At 45.1% G+C, this 18,915-nt stretch overlaps 1 protein-coding gene across 1 annotated transcript in view; it reads right to left on the reverse strand.

Annotated features, from left to right (window-relative positions):
* The window catches only part of LOC126210501 (uncharacterized), a 149,541-nt gene that overhangs the window by 36,714 nt on the left and 93,912 nt on the right, over positions 1-18,915 (reverse strand). Inside the window, exons 4-5 of the mRNA XM_049939745.1 lie at positions 10,427-10,653; positions 1,651-1,747 (exon numbers count right to left, since the gene is read on the reverse strand). Coding sequence (XP_049795702.1) covers positions 1,651-1,747; positions 10,427-10,653 — 324 coding nt within the window. The remainder of the gene's footprint in view (positions 1-1,650; positions 1,748-10,426; positions 10,654-18,915) is intronic.

Raw genomic sequence — 18,915 nt, forward strand, 5'->3', positions numbered from 1 at the left:
TCCATGATACTGGAAGAATGGGCTCTATCTCCTGGATGTCACCATACTCCCCAACGATAGCCATCTGCAATCGTGGCAGAGCCTCAATTCGTCGCTGAACACGATGAAATGCCATTCATCAGCAGTCCATACCTCCCACTCAAGGCAACACTCCGATGAAGCCAGTAGTGCTGTGGGGTTAACAGCATAATACACACAGTATGGTAATCTCCTAGTCTGGCTGGCTGCTGCTAGGCTCCAGACTGTGGTTCAGAATGACACAGAATGTTGCAGTACGGCCATTATATTTTCTCGTATAGCAGGTGCAGTGGTGAAAGGGTTACGATGTGATAGCTGCACGGTTTAGATGTGGACGACAGGAACCTTGGTGAAGACAGACATCACCATGCAGTCCACCAGTAGGCCACTATCACAACTGAATTCCACACAGTTTGTACCTCACACACTACGCAGTACTCTGTTTGTACGTGATGAGCTACTTCACAAAAATATGTGGTATTAATGCCACGAATTTTCATCGACATATACATCCAGTGGAATGTAGTCGAATTAAATCAGGTGATGCTGAGGGAATTAGATTAGGAAATGAGAGACTTAAAGTAGTGAATGTGTTTTGCTACTTGAGGAGCAAAATAACTGATGATGGTCGAAGTAGAGAGGATACAAAATCTAGACTGGCAATGGCAAGGAAAGCGTTTCTGAAGAAGAGAAATTTGCTAACATCGAGTATAGATTTAAGTGTCAGGAAGTCGTTTCTGAAAGTATTTGTATGGAGTGTAGGCATGTATGGAAGTGAAACGTGGACGATAAATACGTAGTTTAGACAAGAAGAGAAGAGAAGCTTTCGAAATGTGGTGCTGCAGAAGAATGCTGAAGATTAGATGGGTAGATGACATAACTAATGAGGAGGTATTGAACACAATTGGAGAGAAGAGAAATTTGTGGCACTACTTGACTAGAAGAAGGGATTGGTTGGTAGGGCATATTCTGAGGCATCAAGGGATCACCAATTTAGTATTGGAGGGCAGCGTGGAGGGTAAAAATCGTAGAGGGAGACCAAGAGATGAATACAGTAAACAATTCAGAATGATGTAGGTTGTTGTAAGTACTGGGAGATGGAGAAGCTTGCACAGGATAGAGTAGCATGGAGAGCTGCATCAAACCAGTCTCAGGACTGAAGACCACAACAACATACATCCAAAATTAGTAACATTTCACCCTATTCCTGTGTGCTGCATTAACTGTTTATTTTACTCTCTTTATCATAAAGAACTGATTAAGCTGTGAGTTTCTTTAAATTAAAGGAGGGCAAATTTCCAGTCTATGTATTATATCCCTCAAAAATATTATTAACAATTTCTTGTGTTGATGCTCTTTAACAGGTGTAATCTAAACATTTTCGGAATGCACCAAAAGTAGCAATCATGTTACGAAGAAGGTCTTTCGAATTTTCAAGAAGGAGTGGGCTTAAAACTGAACCCTGTGGGATAGCAATCTCTATTTGCAGTGGCTGCTAATCTCTTTATTGTCTGTTCACTTTTTCCCCTGTGTCATACTACCTATCAAGTCTTCACAAACAAACAGCAGACTTATACAGAATAGTAAAATGGCAATCTATAATAACACAATGTTAAAGAACAGCATAATTACCTTGTCCTCAGACCATAAGACAAAGCGGACAGTGTATATGATCCACATCATTACAGGCAGCTGCAGCACCAGATATCTTTGTCTCAGTAATGAAGTCCTGAAACACAGTGACACACAATTTACACTATTTAGTTAGCCTCTTCATTGCCTTATTCAAACAACCTATTACTGCCCGCAACTAATAACACTGCACTTTTACCTAGTTTGAAATGCCATGTAATAATTTACTGACACTGTGATTTGGAATTCTAAAGCGACATCAAATTCTGATTCTCAGATTTTTAAACTGAACTGCTTCTGAGACTTCTTTAAATGCTATGCACCTTCTTCCTTTCTCATATTCGATTTTATGGAGGAACACCTATCACCTCCATGTGTTAAACTAACGACTGGAACCCAAATAAGGATGTTCCATTCAATGCAGCTTTGAAATAATCTTACTGGCAAGCGCACCCATACGGTAGTTTTGTGTGTATGTGAGAGGGCGTAGAAGGGGACTAAACCCGAGGATATGGAGGAGTATTTGTAATATTTTGGAACACAAATGGCGGCTTGTAAATAGTCATAAATATTTACAGATTTTCAGTTCCAACAGTGTCAAAAACCCATGTGATACTAACTTCTACATCATTTTATTGAAAGAAAAACTCCTGAATACCATATTGCTCCTTCCTTTGAGAACTATGGAGGCGCTGTTCCCTCTTCCCCTTAGCCCTGGTTATGGCCACCCTCGCTTGCTGGACCCTACTCACAAGCATGAATCATGTTGTAACCTGTTTTATTACTTAATACGTGCAGCACTATGCTCATTCGCCATACAGGCCTGCATGTATCAGCTGTTCATTGAAATGTGTATATTGCTTCTTTACAAAAAAATTAAAATGGTTGAAATGGCTCTGACCACTATGGGGCTTGACATCTGTAGTTATCAGTCCCCTAGAACTTAGAACTACTTAAACCTAACTAACCTAAGGACATCACACACGTCCATGCCCGAGGCAGGATTCGAACCTGCGACCGTAGCGGTCACGCGGTTCCAGACTGATGTGCCTAGAACGGCACGGCCACACCGGCCGGCTCTTTACAAAACATCAGGGTACTACAAAAATAGAGGTATTTTTAGGTTCAAATGAAGCTTTTACAAAAACAATGAAGCCAAACATTGTTGTATGTTATAAAATGAACATGACTCGTGTAGAATTTACAGCTACCACCGATTCGGAAGCAAAAAATCCAAGTGGTGGAAAAATCTTTCCTTTCGCGATTTCCTAATGTCTACTGTGAATGGTTTTATTTCGTACAAGAGTGTCACCAAGCAAAAGAGGCAGAATTTATTAAAAGAAAGCTTAGCGTGGACTTCGTAGCTGCATGAGTGAACTTTCGATCATTGGAACCAGTACCAACCAACCACCAACCTAAATAGAAATTTTGGTCTGCATTTTTCAGAAATGGTACCACTCATTGCCAACAAAGTAAACGCCATGTGCTGCTGTAAAGTCTGCTCTGCAAAGAAAGGAAAAAGACTGGCCATCGGAAAAGGAAAGAAAACATATGGCGGTACAAAGACTGCAATGTTGGACTTTATGGGTCACAATGTTTTCGAGATTACCATTCTCAAGTAAAGTATTATAAATTACATGTAATCGCTTTTTGTCATAAAATACGAACTAAATATACACTTTAGAAGTTATTTTTTGCCTTTATTTCTATCTGAAATCTTTGTGAGCAAATGAAAATCCTTTTTCCAGGGGCGGGGGGTGTAGGATTTTTTTCATATTTCTGGCTAGATGCAACATGTGTGACACTAAGATGATTGCCTGTTTTATAATTTGTCTTTAAATTTCCTAGAAAATCGCCAGTTCATCTATGAAATGAAGGGGGGAGAGAGAGAGAGAGCAGTGTTTAATGTGTTAAACAAAGGTAATTGTGGGTATCCAGGCGAATGGGAGTGGCTAATATGCAAGGTAATAACTCGGACATAAGTTTTGTACTGAAACCAGGGGAGACGAAATCCCCTAGTGCTGATTATCATCTTTAACTGGTTCTAAAGTCATAAATCAAAATAGGACTACAAATTGAATATTTAGAAAGACATCATTCGATTGAGAACATCAAGCGTTAGAATTAGCAGCAATGAGATGCTATAGCATCGTACTGTTACTGTTTAGTAACCTCTAGGTGGTAGCAAACCCCACGTGTAGCTCATACTGCAAAAATTATATTAAGAATTGCCGATAAACTGTGGGAATGGAATGCCCCAAACCTGCTGCTCCTGAAGCTACAAAAGTGGGCTACACACACAACAACAAATAGTATTAACCTTCTGACATTACTCGTAGGTACTCTTTTGAGACTTCTAGAATGTATGCATGTATCTTCATTTTCTGGCAGACATGCACAACACTAAGAAGTCAAGTTGCCAGGTGTCCATTGCCTAATGTGTTTACAAGGTGGACAAACAGACCTGCCACATCCTCCATTCGGCATGAGCTACTGATACATGACTAGCCATCGAGGCACTCTCAGTTTTCGCTTGAGACAACACGACACTTCATTCAGCTACTGAGTGACAGTTTCTAAGTTTAAATTCTGGTTGTTCACAAATTTTTAAATTCAGATAGCATCTGCTATATAACAGTTATGTTTATCAAGATCAGCTGCCATCAATAATAATAATAATAATAATAATAATAACAATAATAATATGCATAACTTGTCTGAAATATAAAAAAATTCTTTGTGTGGAATTTTGTTGTTTTGTTCATAATTCACTGCAGTTTTTATGCACATGAGAGTGCCTTTTTTTATTCTTTTTGGACAAACGTATAGGATTCCTAACTCATGTATTAGTTAACAAATTAACTTCCCATCTTAAAATCATACATTTTTATGTTGCACTCACACAACAACTATGCACAGGAAAGCCGATGCCTGCACAGTAAGCATCCAACGCCAAACACAAACTGCCGTTTGCAGAAATGATTAAATTCAAGTATTACTATCTACCAACAAGGTCACTTGACTGGAATTCAAATGAGGTGCTGAGAGCACATCATTTTTGACCCCATATTTATGTGAATCTCATAGAAAACAGTGCGACAGCTATCTGTGAACATGAATATATATATATATGTACAATGTGGGCCTGCAGCACAGATAAACCTGACATGCTGCAGTCTCACAATCAAGGATCATGAGCTTTATGGTTCTCAGCATCTCAAATGAAATTACTGTATGACAAAATCCAAAACTTAATGTACTGTATCTCACTCAGAACTCCACAATATGGGTTTTTCTATCAGGATAACTATAACATGTAGTGATGTCCGATCTAATTTTACTATATTGTGAGTGAATTGTCATAACTGAGGAATGTGCTACAGTCAAGCGAATGGGGATAAAATTCTGCTGCAGTGTGCTACCATCTGGTGGCATTGATGTAAACTCGTTGTTGAGTGGTTAGGCTGTGAACAGTGCGCGTTGTTTATCAAATCTGTATTAATTTGGCGTGTAAGATATTCATGTCACATCTGTTGCACATGCGCAAAAGATCCTTAAAACGTGCACAGCTGAAGGTGTGCTCGGGACCCTGATGCCAAGTTTCACCAAGTCTAGAGAAGCAATGTAGCATACGAGGTGTGGCTAGAAAAAAAACCGGACTAGTACTGGTGAAACAATAAAACGAATGCAATAAGGCTGAAAGTCGCGTGGCCTGTCACGTGACTCTCGCTCCGCCTACTGCTCGAGTTTCATCTGCCTCCTGCACTCAGTCTGCCCGTGGCGTCTGTTTTAAGTAGTTGACGTTTTGTCTGTGCGTCGGAAAATGTTGAGTGTACAGAAAGAACAGCGTGTTAACATCAAATTTTGTTTCAAACTAGGAAAATCTGCAAGTGAAACGTTTGTAATGTTACAACAAGTGTACGGCGATGATTGTTTATCGCGAACACAAGTGTTTGAGTGGTTTAAACGATTTAAAGATGGCCGCGAAGACACCAGTGATGACACTCGCACTGGCAGACCATTGTCAGCAAAAACCGATGCAAACATTGAAAAAATCGGTAAATTTGTTCGACAAGATCGCCGTTTAACAATCAGAGCAGTGTCTGAGTTAACAGGAGTTGACAAGGAAAGTGTCGAACAAGTTTACCGATTTTTTCAATGTTTGCATCAGTTTTTGCTGACAATGGTCTGCCAGTGCGAGTGTCATCACTGGTGTCTTCGCGGCCATCTTTAAATCGTTTAAACCACTCAAACACTTGTGTTGGCGATAAACAATCATCGCCGTACACTTGTTGTAACATTACAAACGTTTCACTTGCAGATTTTCCTAGTTTGAAACAAAATTTGATGTTAACACGCTGTTCTTTCTGTACACTCAACATTTTCCGACGCACAGACAAAACGTCAACTACTTAAAACAGACGCCACGGGCAGACTGAGTGCAGGAGGCAGATGAAACTCGAGCAGTAGGCGGAGCGAGAGTCACGTGACAGGCCACGCGACTTTCAGCCTTATTGCATTCGTTTTATTGTTTCACCAGTACTAGTCCGGTTTTTTTCTAGCCACACCTCGTAGCGCGGTAGATTTAGTGCCGTGTGTTTCAGATTAAGGCATCTACATTAAATTTAACAACATTTAAAGAAAAACAACTAATACATCCGCGTGGTGTGAAAAGTTCGGGTGTCCATGTGCTCTTGTGCTCTTACACAACAGCCGCGACTGCAGGTATTCAACGAACATTTATAAAACGTACAGTCTTACACATAATACACTCCTGGAAATTGAAATAAGAACACCGTGAATTCATTGTCCCAGGAAGGGGAAACTTTATTGACACATTCCTGGGGTCAGATACATCACATGATCATACTGACAGAACCACAGGCACATAGACACAGGCAACAGAGCATGCACAATGTCGGCACTAGTACAGTGTATATCCACCTTTCGCAGCAATGCAGGCTGCTATTCTCCCATGGAGACGATCGTAGAGATGCTGGATGTAGTCCTGTGGAACGGCTTGCCATGCCATTTCCACCTGGCGCCTCAGTTGGACCAGCGTTCGTGCTGGACGTGCAGACCGCGTGAGACGACGCTTCATCCAGTCCCAAACATGCTCAATGGGGACAGATCCGGAGATCTTGCTGGCCAGGGTAGTTGACTTACACCTTCTAGAGCACGTTGGGTGGCACGGGATACATGCGGACGTGCATTGTCCTGTTGGAACAGCAAGTTCCCTTGCCGGTCTAGGAATGGTAGAACGATGGGTTCGATGACGGTTTGGATGTACCGTGCACTATTCAGTGTCCCCTCGACGATCACCAGTGGTGTACGACCAGTGTAGGAGATCGCTCCCCACACCATGATGCCGGGTGTTGGCCCTGTGTGCCTCGGTCGTATGCAGTCCTGATTGTGGCGCTCACCTGCACGGTGCCAAACACGCATACGACCATCATTGGCACCAAGGCAGAAGCGACTCTCATCGCTGAAGACGACACGTCTCCATTCGTCCCTCCATTCACGCCTGTAGCGACACCACTGGAGGCGGGCTGCACGATGTTGGGGCGTGAGCGGAAGACGGCCTAACGGTGTGCGGGACCGTAGCCCAGCTTCATGGAGGCGGTTGCGAATGGTCCTCGCCGATACCCCAGGAGCAACAGTGTCCCTAATTTGCTGGGAAGTGGCGGTGCGGTCCCCTACGGCACTGCGTAGGATCCTACGGTCTTGGCGTGCATCCGTGCGTCGCTGCGGTCCGGTCCCAGGTCGACGGGCACGTGCACCTTCCGCCGACCACTGGCGACAACATCGATGTACTGTGGAGACCTCACGCCCCACGTGTTGAGCAATTCGGCGGTACGTCCACCCGGCCTCTCGCATGCCCACTATACGCCCTCGCTCAAAGTCCGTCAACTGCACATACGGTTCACGTCCACGCTGTCGCGGCATGCTACCAGTGTTAAAGACTGCGATGGAGCTCCGTATGCCACGGCAAACTGGCTGACACTGACGGCGGCGGTGCACAAATGCTGCGCAGCTAGCGCCATTCGATGGCCAGCACCGCGGTTCCTGGTGTGTCCGCTGTGCCGTGCGTGTGATCATTGCTTGTACAGCCCTCTCGCAGTGTCCGGAGCAAGTATGGTGGGTCTGACACACCGGTGTCAATGTGTTCTTTTTTCCATTTCCAGGAGTGTATCTAGCCGCTGCAGAGACCGAATCGTACTCTTAAGGTGCCAATAAAACTGACCACCCCTCAGAATTCTAAGTGTGGTCATTTGCATGATTTGGTAACACAGTAGAATGCGTAAGTGTTTGGAGGGCATGTTGTCTTCCGCTAAAGGCGATACAGTGCTGCGTCTGCAAGTGGTCTAGTGGTATACGCGCAATGTAGGCTGGCATCCTCTCGCACTGTTAGTATAAAATTGTTTCTTATTATAGTCCGATTTTGCACGCGAAATAACCTCGATAAACCGAGTGACCAATACGTAGTTACACAACACGCGTAGGTTTTTACGACCATATTCATAAAGTGTCATTTTCTTATTTGAATTTCTAGTACAATAGTGTCCAAAATTAAAGCAAAACAAGGAAATTTTGCAACGTTACGTTTGTTTAGCCACAACACTGTATAAATAGGTGATAGTAAAGTAGAAACAATGTAAAGAATACAGAACTGCAACATGCGTTGAGGTAGACTATCTGTTCTTTTTTTTTCATATTTTTTGTGCATACATTCTGACGTCTGGTTAATGTGCTCAGTATGGGTTGTGACTACCTCTGGCAGTAGTACAGGCCTGGCAATGATGGCACATGCTGTGAATGATGTCATCAGTCTCATGTTGAGGCAATGACGCTCGTTCTTCCTGCAGAGCTACTCGCAAGTGTTGGAGAGTGATTGGTGGATGCTGATGTGATACAACCAGTCTTCCTAGAGCATCACAGACGTCCTCTGTGGGATTTAAATCGGGAGAGCGAGCAGGCCACGCTGTGCATGCAATATTTTCCGTTTCCAAGGAAACAGCAACAATCTGTGCAGTATGAAGTCGAGCATTAGCGTCCATCATTATGAAGTCTGAGCCCACAGCTCCTCGCAACAACCGTATATGCGGCTCCAGGAGCTCGTCACGATACCTGATAGCAGTTAAACCTTGCTGATTCACCCAGCCTTGACAGCTTCAGAACTCCATACTGCGTATTCCAATCAACATTGTCAAAAGTTTTCGTGGAAACGCTGATATTAGCTCAAGAGTTAAGGAAACGTTAACAGACGTGAAATAGTATAAAAGCGCGTGTCTTATAGAAATATCGTAATGAAAATATTATGTACTGATCACTAAGAGAAATCCAGATCGTTTTCTGATGAAGTTTTGAGTACCTTTTGATGCCAGAATGAGATTTTCGCTCTGCAGCGGAGTGTGCGCTGATATGAAACATCGTGGCATATAAAACTGTGTGCCGGACTGAGACTCAAACTCGGGACCTTTGCCTTTCATGGGCAAGTGCTCTACCATCTGAGCTACCCAAGCAAGACTTACGCCCCGTCCTCACAGCTATACTTCCGTCAGTACCTCGTCTCCTACCTTCCAAACTTTACAGAAGCTCTCCTGCGAACCTAGCAGGACTAGCATTCCTGAAAGAAAGGATACGAGGTACTGGCGGAAGTAAAGCTGTGAGGACGGGGCGTGAGTCGTGCTTGGGTAGCTCAGATGGTAGAGCACTTTCCCGCGAAAGGCAAAGGTCCCGAGTTCGAGTCACGGTCTGGCACACAGTTTCACTCTGCCAGGATGTTTCATATCAGCGCACACTCCACTGCAGAGTGAAAATCTCATTCTGGAAATATCCCCCAGGCTGTGGCTAAGCCATGTCTCCGCAATATCCTTTCTTCCAGGAGTGCTAGTCCTGCAAGGTTCGCAGGAAAGCTTCTGTAAAGTTTGGAAGGTAGGATACGAGGTACTGGCGGAAGTAAAGCTGTGAGGACGGGGCGTGAATCGTGCTTGGATAGCTCAGATGGTAGAGCATTTGCCTGCGAAAGACAAAGGTCCCGAGTTCGAGTCTCGGTCTAGCACACAGATTTAATCTGTCAGGAAGTTTCACCATTTGATGCTTTGTGTTATGTATGAAAAAGTACCGTCAGGTCGAAGTTACATTGCTAGAAATCTCTATGGACCCACCTTGGAAGACAACTGAGGGGGGGAGAGAGTATGTAGATAAGAACCGAATTATCAGTTATCAGCAGGAAGTTCATCAGTATTTCTGATGACGTCAGTCTCGCTGTTTGACAAAATATTGTGCCTATTACAAACTGAAGAATCATACAAATGATATAGGAACAAAGAGTAAAAACATGTCCTGCCAGTAACAAAATGGTTCAAATGGCTCTGAGCACTATGGGACTCAACATCTTAGGTCATAAGTCCCCTAGAACTTAGAACTACTTAAACCTAACTAACCTAAGGACATCACACACACCCATGCCCGAGGCAGGATTCGAACCTGCGACCGTAGCAGTCCCGCGGTTCCGGACTGCAGCGCCATAACCGCTAGACCACCGCGGCCGGCTGCCAGTAACATCCGTGAGCCTGTGATTAAGTGAACATCTCGAAAATTCTATCCTGGGGTTAAAGTACTGTGGTGTGATGGGAGGCTTGTACAGACAGTTCAGTCAGCAACTGGACTGACCTCGAGAAGCATTTGTCAAATAATGTACCCATTCACCATTTCTTTACTTGTCCCCAACAATAAAATTGAGCCTGAGAGACAGGTGGCGCGTGTGACATACCTGCTGATCAACACGGGGACGCGACCGAGCAACCAGAATAAGTCCCCCAGGTCGAGCTTGATCTGGGCTCCCCGCAGAGGGTCCACGGAGTCCTCGTCCTGGCAGTGCGCGGCCATCAGGCAGAACAGCTGGTACAGGCACAGCCCGTACAGGTTGTGCATGCCCATGCTCACCAGGAAGGATGCACGTGGGACCAGCACCGACACGTAGGCCAGGATTGCAGCTGCCTGGTGGAACATGGTAGATTGGTGTTTCTTTTTGCCTGGACAGGGTGTGACGTCTAAAAAGCTACTACAAAAGACACGGAGATCTTCCTGGATGCTGTTCATAAGATGTTTCAAATCTTATTAACTGGGTTGATTGTTCTCCCACACCACATATTAAACCCTTGTTCCACTCAAAGTCCCCTACACAAGTACCTCTCGGTTTTCTACTGCCGCCTGTTATATCACATATTGCAGCACATTTCTGATGTTGAGCGATGTACAACCTATATGCACCGAGCGAGGTGGCGCAGTGATTAGCACACTGGACTCGCATTCGGGAGGACGACAGTTCAATCCCGTCTCCAGCCATCCTGATTTAAGTTTTCCGTGATTTTCCTAAATCGCTCCAGGCAAATGCTGGGATGGTTCCTTTGAAAGGGTATGGCCGACTTCCGTCCCCGTCCTTCCCTAATCCAATGAGACCGATGACCTCAGTGTTTGGTCTCTTCCCTCAAACAACCGAACCTCAACCTATATGCGCTGCCTCAACAAACTGACATTCATTTTAATTGCTTTTGTTTCCATTTGAACTTCTCTCTGATATCTTAAATTATACTATTTTCACGTTTTCCTTTGAATACATTTTTCCCTTTTGACATCCATTCTTTTCATTTATTTAGCATATTAGTTTGACTTCTCGAGTTTCTTTCATTATGACCTTCCCTACACATTCACTCTGCCAGATCCGCCACCCTCCTCGACTCCTTCTCTCCCTTCTAACTCTCTCCCTGCCCTATACCCATGCAATATATGGGAAATAACTTGTTTTCTACTATACTGTGCATTGTTAAATGGGAAAACTTTTTACAGTTCTTCAATTTAAGTTTTGCTACCTACCTTGGACCCAGCAACTGAATTGAGTACGCCAACTACATTTTAATTGCTTGCCATTTTGTTCCGGCTCTTTTAGCGACATTCTACAGAAGTACGGCGTGGGGATTTCAGTGTATATCTACAAGAAAAGAAATTTAATCACGCGACTTTATTTTTTCGAGATTGTAATTAAAACTTGATGATAAATGTGCTGAAATCATCATCATCATCATCATCACCATGGTCACTGAGTACTCAATAGGTAATTTCAATCCTCCTACCAGTTTCATGCAAGGAGAAAACATTTTAGTATTGTGGGTCAGCACAGTTGGCAAATTTTTCTTTCAAATGCACTGATCGTTTCCCGAGTTGCTCTATTTTTGCACGTTAGGATTGCTTCATCATTTTCTTTGCTTAGATCTTAGATGAAGCTTCTTTGTTTCCCAGTGAACATGAAAATTTCCTTTAGGATTGTTTAGAATAAAGATAATGAAATGAAATGATCATATGGCGTTGTTGACTGGGAGATTCCATCTGCATTAGCTGAGCCGCCATGTGCATGACTTTCTGTTTCACACCATTTTGATGATTCATGCATTGATGAAGATGAGATGAAATGATCATCATACCAGGTTATGTTGTAGCACAGCATGCGTTGTTGCCAGATTGCTCCCGATCACCTCCCCTCCCTATCCTCATATAAAATTATCAATGATGTCATGCATCGTTGCCAGATTTGTCCCCTTCCTGACCCCCTAAGAAAGGCCAATGGCTCTGTGTGTAAAATGGCGGCAAATTCAGAAATTCGTGGGAAATTCAAAAACGGTAAGGATTTTCCTCACTCTGACGACATCACTGTGGAAGACGTTTGCTTGTCCCAAGTGTAAATTCGCGATAGATTCAAAAATCCAAGATGTCAACTATCATGTTGTTGTTGTGCACTTCATTCCAAAGACTGGTTTGATGCAGCTCTCCATGCTGCTCTATCCTGTGCAAACCTCTTCATTTCCAAATAACTTCTGCAACCTACATCCTTCCCAATCTGCTTACTGTATTCATATCTTGGTCTCCCTTTATGAATTTTACCCCACACACTTCCCTTCAGTACTACGTGGGTGATCCGCTGACGTCTCAGAATGCATCCTATCAAATGATCCCTTCTTCTAGTCAGCTTGTGCCACAAATTTCTTTTCTCTCCAGTTCTATTCAGTATCTCCTCAACAGTTATGTGATCTAATCTTTAATATTTTCCAGTAGCGCCACAGTACAGAAACTTCTCTTCTTGTCCAAAACGCCTAATTCCCATGTTTCTCTTCCACACAAGGGTACACTCTAGACAAATACCGTCCGAAGAGACACATTTCATACTACATGTTAACAAATTTCCCTTGCTCAGAAATGCTTTTCTTGCCATTGCCAGTCTACATTTTATATCCGCTCTACTTCGGCCATCATCAGATATTTTGCTGCCCAAATAGCAAAACTGATCTACTACTTTTTGTGTATCGTTTCCTAATGTAATTCCTTCAGCATCACTTTATTTAATTCAACTAAATTCCATTATGCTTTTTGACTTTTGTTGATATTCATCTTATATCCTCCTTTCAAGACATTATCCATACCGTTTAACCGCAAATCACAAGTTTTTATTTCTTCTTCCTGGACCTTAATTCCTACTCCAAATTTTTCTTTTGTTTTCTTTGCTGCATACTCAATGTGCAGATTGAATAAAATCAGCGATAGGCAACAACCCTGTCTCACTCTCAGCTCCACCACTGCTTCTGTTTCATGCCTTCGACTCTTATAACTGCCATCTGGTTTCTGTACAAATTGTAAATAGCCTTTCGCTCCCTGTATTTTACCCCTCCTACCTTCATAATTTCAAAGACAGAATTCCAGTCAACATTGTCTAAGGCTTTCTCCAAGTCTGCAAATGCTAGAAACGTAGGTTTTCCTTTCCTTAACCTATCTTTTAAAAGAAGTCGTAGGGTCAGTATTGCCTTGCGTGTTCCTACATTTCTCCAGAACCCAATATGATCTTCCCTGAGGTGGGCTTCTATGAGTTTTTCCATTCGTCTGTAAGGAATTCGTTCTAGTATTCTGCAGCCGTGACCTATTAAACTGATAGTTCGGTAAGTTTCACACCTGTCGACACCTACGTTTTTTGGGACTGGAATTATTACATTCTTCTTGAAGTCTCAGGGTATTTCGCCTGTCTCTTACATCTTGCTCACCAGATGGCAGAGTTTTGGCTCTCCCAAGGCTATGAGTAGTTATGACGGAATGTCGTCTACTCTCGGGGCCTTGTTTCGACTCAGGTCTTTCAGTGCTCTGTCAAATTCTTCTCACGGTATCGTGTCTTCCATCCAATCTTCGTTTACGTCTTCTTCCATTTCTACAATATTGCCCTCAAGTACATCTCCCTTGTATAGACACTATATATACTCCTTCCACCTTTCTGGCTTCCCTTCTTTGCTTAGGACTGGTTTTGCATTGAACTTTCGATATTCATACAGCTGCTTCACTTTTCTCTAAAGGTTTCTTTTACTTTCCTGTAGGTGGCATCTGTCTTTCCTGTTGTGGTTCAAAATGGTTCAAATGGCTCTGAGCACTATGGGACTCAACAGCTGTGGTCATCAGTCCCCTAGAACTTAGAACTACTTAAACCTAACTAACCTAAGGACATCACACACATCCATGCCCGAGGCAGGATTCGAACCTGCGACCGTAGCAGTCGCGCGGTTCCGGACTGCGCGCCTAGAACCGCGAGACCACCGCGGCCGGCTTTCCTGTTGTGATATATGCCTCTAAATGTTTACATTTGTCCTCTAGCCATTCCTGCTTGGCCATTTTGCACTTTCTGTCAGTCTCATTTTTTAGACGTTTGCATCACCTTTTGCCTGCCTGCTTCATTTACTACATTTTTCAATTTTCTCCTTTCATGAATTAAATTAAATATCTCCTGTGTTAATCAAGGATTTCCACTAGGCCTTATCTTTTTGTCTGTTTGATTGTCTGCTTCCTTCACTATTTCATTTCTCAAAGCTATACCTTCTACTGTATTCCTTTCCCCTCTTCTTGTCAATCGTTGCCGCGCGGGGTAGCCGCCCGGTCTAGGGCGTCTCGTCGTGGTTCGCGCGGCTCTCCCCAACGGAGGTTCGAATCCTCTTTCGGGCATGGGTGTGTGTGTGTTGTCCTAGTTTAAGTTAGGTTAAGTAGTGTGTAAGCTTAGGGACCGATGACCTCAGCAGTTTGGTCCCATAGAACTTACCACAAATTTCCAATTTGTCAAACGTTGCCTAATGCTCCCTCTGAAACTCTCAACAGCGTTTGGTTCTTTCAGCTCATCCAGGCCCCATCTCCTTAATTTCTTACCTTTTTGCCGGCCGAAGTGGCCGTGCGGTTAAAGGCGCTGCAGTCTGGAACCGCAAGACCGCTACGGTCGCAGGTTCGAATCCTGCCTCGGGCATGGATGTTTGTGATGTCCTTAGGTTAGTTAGGTTTAACTAGTTCTAAGTTCTAGGGGACTAATGACCTCAGCAGTTGAGTCCCATAGCGCTCAGAGCCATTTGAACCATTTTTTTCTTACCTTTTTGCACTATCCTGTTGATTTAAAATCCAAGATGATGTACCAGGAATCCACGGTGGCAATCTGAGAGGTTGGATGTGGGGTCACTGGCACAGCCCTGAGATGTCAGACCGCAATATGGCAGATTTGTTGGATACTGGCAAGCCTGCATAGTTGACAGATCACACGTGTGCTAAGTATGGTAGACCTGGTGGGCACTAGCACCAAAGTTCGTATCATTGCCAAGTCACTTGCGCTCTAAGTTTGGAATGCTATCCTGATGGGAAATTGAAAAAATCGTCGGTTTCCCTATAACATTAAAGTTCAATTCCCCTAAGTCTGAAGGCCGGAGTGGCCGAGCGGTTCTAGGCGCTTCAGTCCGGCACCGCGCGACCGCTACGGCCGCAGGTTCGAATCCTGTCCTTAGTTAGGTTTACGTAGTTCTAAGGTCTAGGGGACTGATGACCTCAGAAGTTGAAAGTGCTCAGAGCCATTTGAACCCCTAAGTCTAAAAGTATGTGCTATTTAAACATGTACAGTAGGATACTGTGCGAACAGTTGCATCTTTATCTAAACAAACACCACACTGGGGAGAAAACCCGTCTAGAAAAACCCGTCTAGAAAAAAATGGTTCAAATGGCTCTGAGCACTATGGGACTTAACATCTGAGGCCATCAGTCCCCTAGAAGTTAGAACTACTTAAACCTAACTAACCTAAGGACATCACACACATCCATGCCCGAGGCAGGATTCGAACCTGCGACCATAGCAGTCGTGCGGTTCCAGACTGTAGCGCCTAGAACCGCTTGGCCACACCGACCGGCCCGGTCTAGAAGTTCGTGGTGTTCTATGCTGTGCCGGGTCAGGCCACCGCTGCTGCCGCTACCACCTGTGGGCAGTCATCTCTGCCACAGCACTAGAGGGGCCGAGGTTACGAGCACTCAGTCCCACAGCGAACTGCTCACTGTTGCTGTGCACGTACTGCCTACTCGACTGCCTAATACAAAGTGCAAGATAGTAGTTTCAGTTCCCACCACTAGTAAGTTCTTCCTGATGGTGTTATACAAGGTGTGATTCAAAAGTTTCAAGACTTAACTCAGAACTAGAAATTTATTGGAAATTTAAGTACAGAGGACTAATATTCTTCAAAATACACTCCTGGAAATGGAAAAAAGAACACATTGACACCGGTGTGTCAGACCCACCATACTTGCTCCGGACACTGCGAGAGGGCTGTACAAGCAATGATCACACGCACGGCACAGCGGACACACCAGGAACCGCGGTGTTGGCCGTCGAATGGCGCTAGCTGCGCAGCATTTGTGCACCGCCGCCGTCAGTGTCAGCCAGTTTGCCGTGGCATACGGAGCTCCATCGCAGTCTTTAACACTGGTAGCATGCCGCGACAGCGTGGACGTGAACCGTATGTGCAGTTGACGGACTTTGAGCGAGGGCGTATAGTGGGCATGCGGGAGGTCGGGTGGACGTACCGCCGAATTGCTCAACACGTGGGGCGTGAGGTCTCCACAGTACATCGATGTTGTCGCCAGTGGTCGGCGGAAGGTGCACGTGCCCGTCGACCTGGGACCGGACCGCAGCGACGCACGGATGCACGCCAAGACCGTAGGATCCTACGCAGTGCCGTAGGGAACCGCACCGCCACTTCCCAGCAAATTAGGGACACTGTTGCTCCTGGGGTATCGGCGAGGACCATTCGCAACCGTCTCCATGAAGCTGGGCTACGGTCCCGCACACCGTTAGGCCGTCTTCCGCTCACGCCCCAACATCGTGCAGCCCGCCTCCAGTGGTGTCGCGACAGGCGTGAATGGAGGGACGAATGGAGACGTGTCGTCTTCAGCGATGAGAGTCGCTTCTGCCTTGGTGCCAATGATGGTCGTGTGCGTGTTTGGCGCCGTGCAGGTGAGCGCCACAATCAGGACTGCATACGACCGAGGCACACAGGGCCAACACCCGGCATCATGGTGTGGGGAGCGATCTCCTACACTGGCCGTACACCACTGGTGATCGTCGAGGGGACACTGTATAGTGCACGGTACATCCAAACCGTCATCGAACCCATCGTTCTACCATTCCTAGACCGGCAAGGGAACTTGCTGTTCCAACAGGACAATGCACGTCCGCATGTATCCCGTGCCACCCAACGTGCTCTAGAAGGTGTAAGTCAACTACCCTGGCCAGCAAGATCTCCGGATCTGTCCCCATTGAGCATGTTTGGGACTGGATGAAGCGTCGTCTCACGCGGTCTGCACGTCCAGCACGAACGCTGGTCCAACTGAGGCGCCAGGTGGAAATGGCATGGCAAGCCGTTCCACAGGACTACATCCAGCATCTCTACGATCGTCTCCATGGGAGAATAGCAGCCTGCATTGCTGCGAAAGGTGGATATACACTGTACTAGTGCAGACATTGTGCATGCTCTGTTGCCTGTGTCTATGTGCCTGTGGTTCTGTCAGTGTGATCATGTGATGTATCTGACCCCAGGAATGTGTCAATAAAGTTTCCCCTTCCTGGGACAATGAATTCACGGTGTTCTTATTTCAATTTCCAGGAGTGTATGATCCTTCAGTATCAACACAGCGCTGCCAGCGTGTCTCCCACTGTTCGTAGCCCTTCTGGAAGGCCTGGGGCGTCATGCTGTCAAGGGGTCTCGAAGCATGCTGGATGGCGGCGATGGAGTCGAATCGCTTCCCTTTTAGGCCTGTCTTGATTTGGGGAAAGAGGAAAAAGTCACTTGGAGCCAAGTCAGGGCTGCAGGGTGGCTGTGGCAGTGTTGTCACGTTGAACTTGACCAAAACTTCGGCGGTGGCGCGCGACGTGTGAGCGGGCGCGTTGTCGTGGTGGAGAATCCAATCGTCCTTGATCACCGGGCAGACGCGGCGAACTCGATCCCTCAAGCGGCGGAGCACTCCAGTGTAAAAGTCATCTGTGACAGTCTGTCCATGAGCAACAAACTCCTTGTGAATCACTCCTTTACCATAAGAAAAATCAGCATGCACTTCACACATGACTTGCTCATATGGGCTTCCTCGGGCTCTGGCGAGGAGGCAGTGTGCCATTCTGAGCTTTGACGCTTTGACTCAGGACCGTACTTGTAGATCCAGGTCTCATCACCAGTAACGACTTTCTCCAGAAGGTTCGGATCAACATTCAACCGTTGGAGCATTTCCTGGCAAAAGGTCATGCATTGCTTTTCCTGATCCACCAACAAAACTTTTGGCACCAGTTTGGCACACGCTTTTCGCATCATCAAATTCTCAGTCACAATCCTCCACACTGTACTCTGACTGAGTCCCAGTTTATCGGCAATTAATCTACATCTACATCTACATCTACGTGATTACTCTGCTATTCACAATAAAGTGCCTGGCAGAGGGTTCAATGAACCACCTTCAAGCTGAGTCTCTACCATTCCACTCTCGAACAGCACACGGGAAAAACGAGCACTTAAATTTTTCTGTGCGAGCCCTGATTTATCTTATATTATCGTGATGACCATTTCTCCTTACGTTGGTGGGTGCCAACAGAATGTTTTCGCAATCGGAGGAGAAAACTTGTGATTGAAATTTCATGAGAAGATCTCGTCGCAACGAAAAACGCCTTTGTTTTAATGATTGCCACTCCAATTCACGTATCATGTCTGTGACACTATCTCCCCTATTTCGTGATAATACAAAAGAGCTGCCCTTCTTTGGACTTTTTCGATGTCATCCGTCAGTCCCACCTGATGCGGATCCCACACCGCACAGCAATACCCCAGAATAGGGCGGACAAGTGTGGTGTAAGCAGTCTCTTTAGTAGACCTGTTGCACCTTCTGAGTATT

Source organism: Schistocerca nitens, chromosome 10, assembly GCF_023898315.1.
Source record: "Schistocerca nitens isolate TAMUIC-IGC-003100 chromosome 10, iqSchNite1.1, whole genome shotgun sequence".
Classification (NCBI taxonomy): Eukaryota; Metazoa; Arthropoda; class Insecta; order Orthoptera; family Acrididae; genus Schistocerca; species Schistocerca nitens.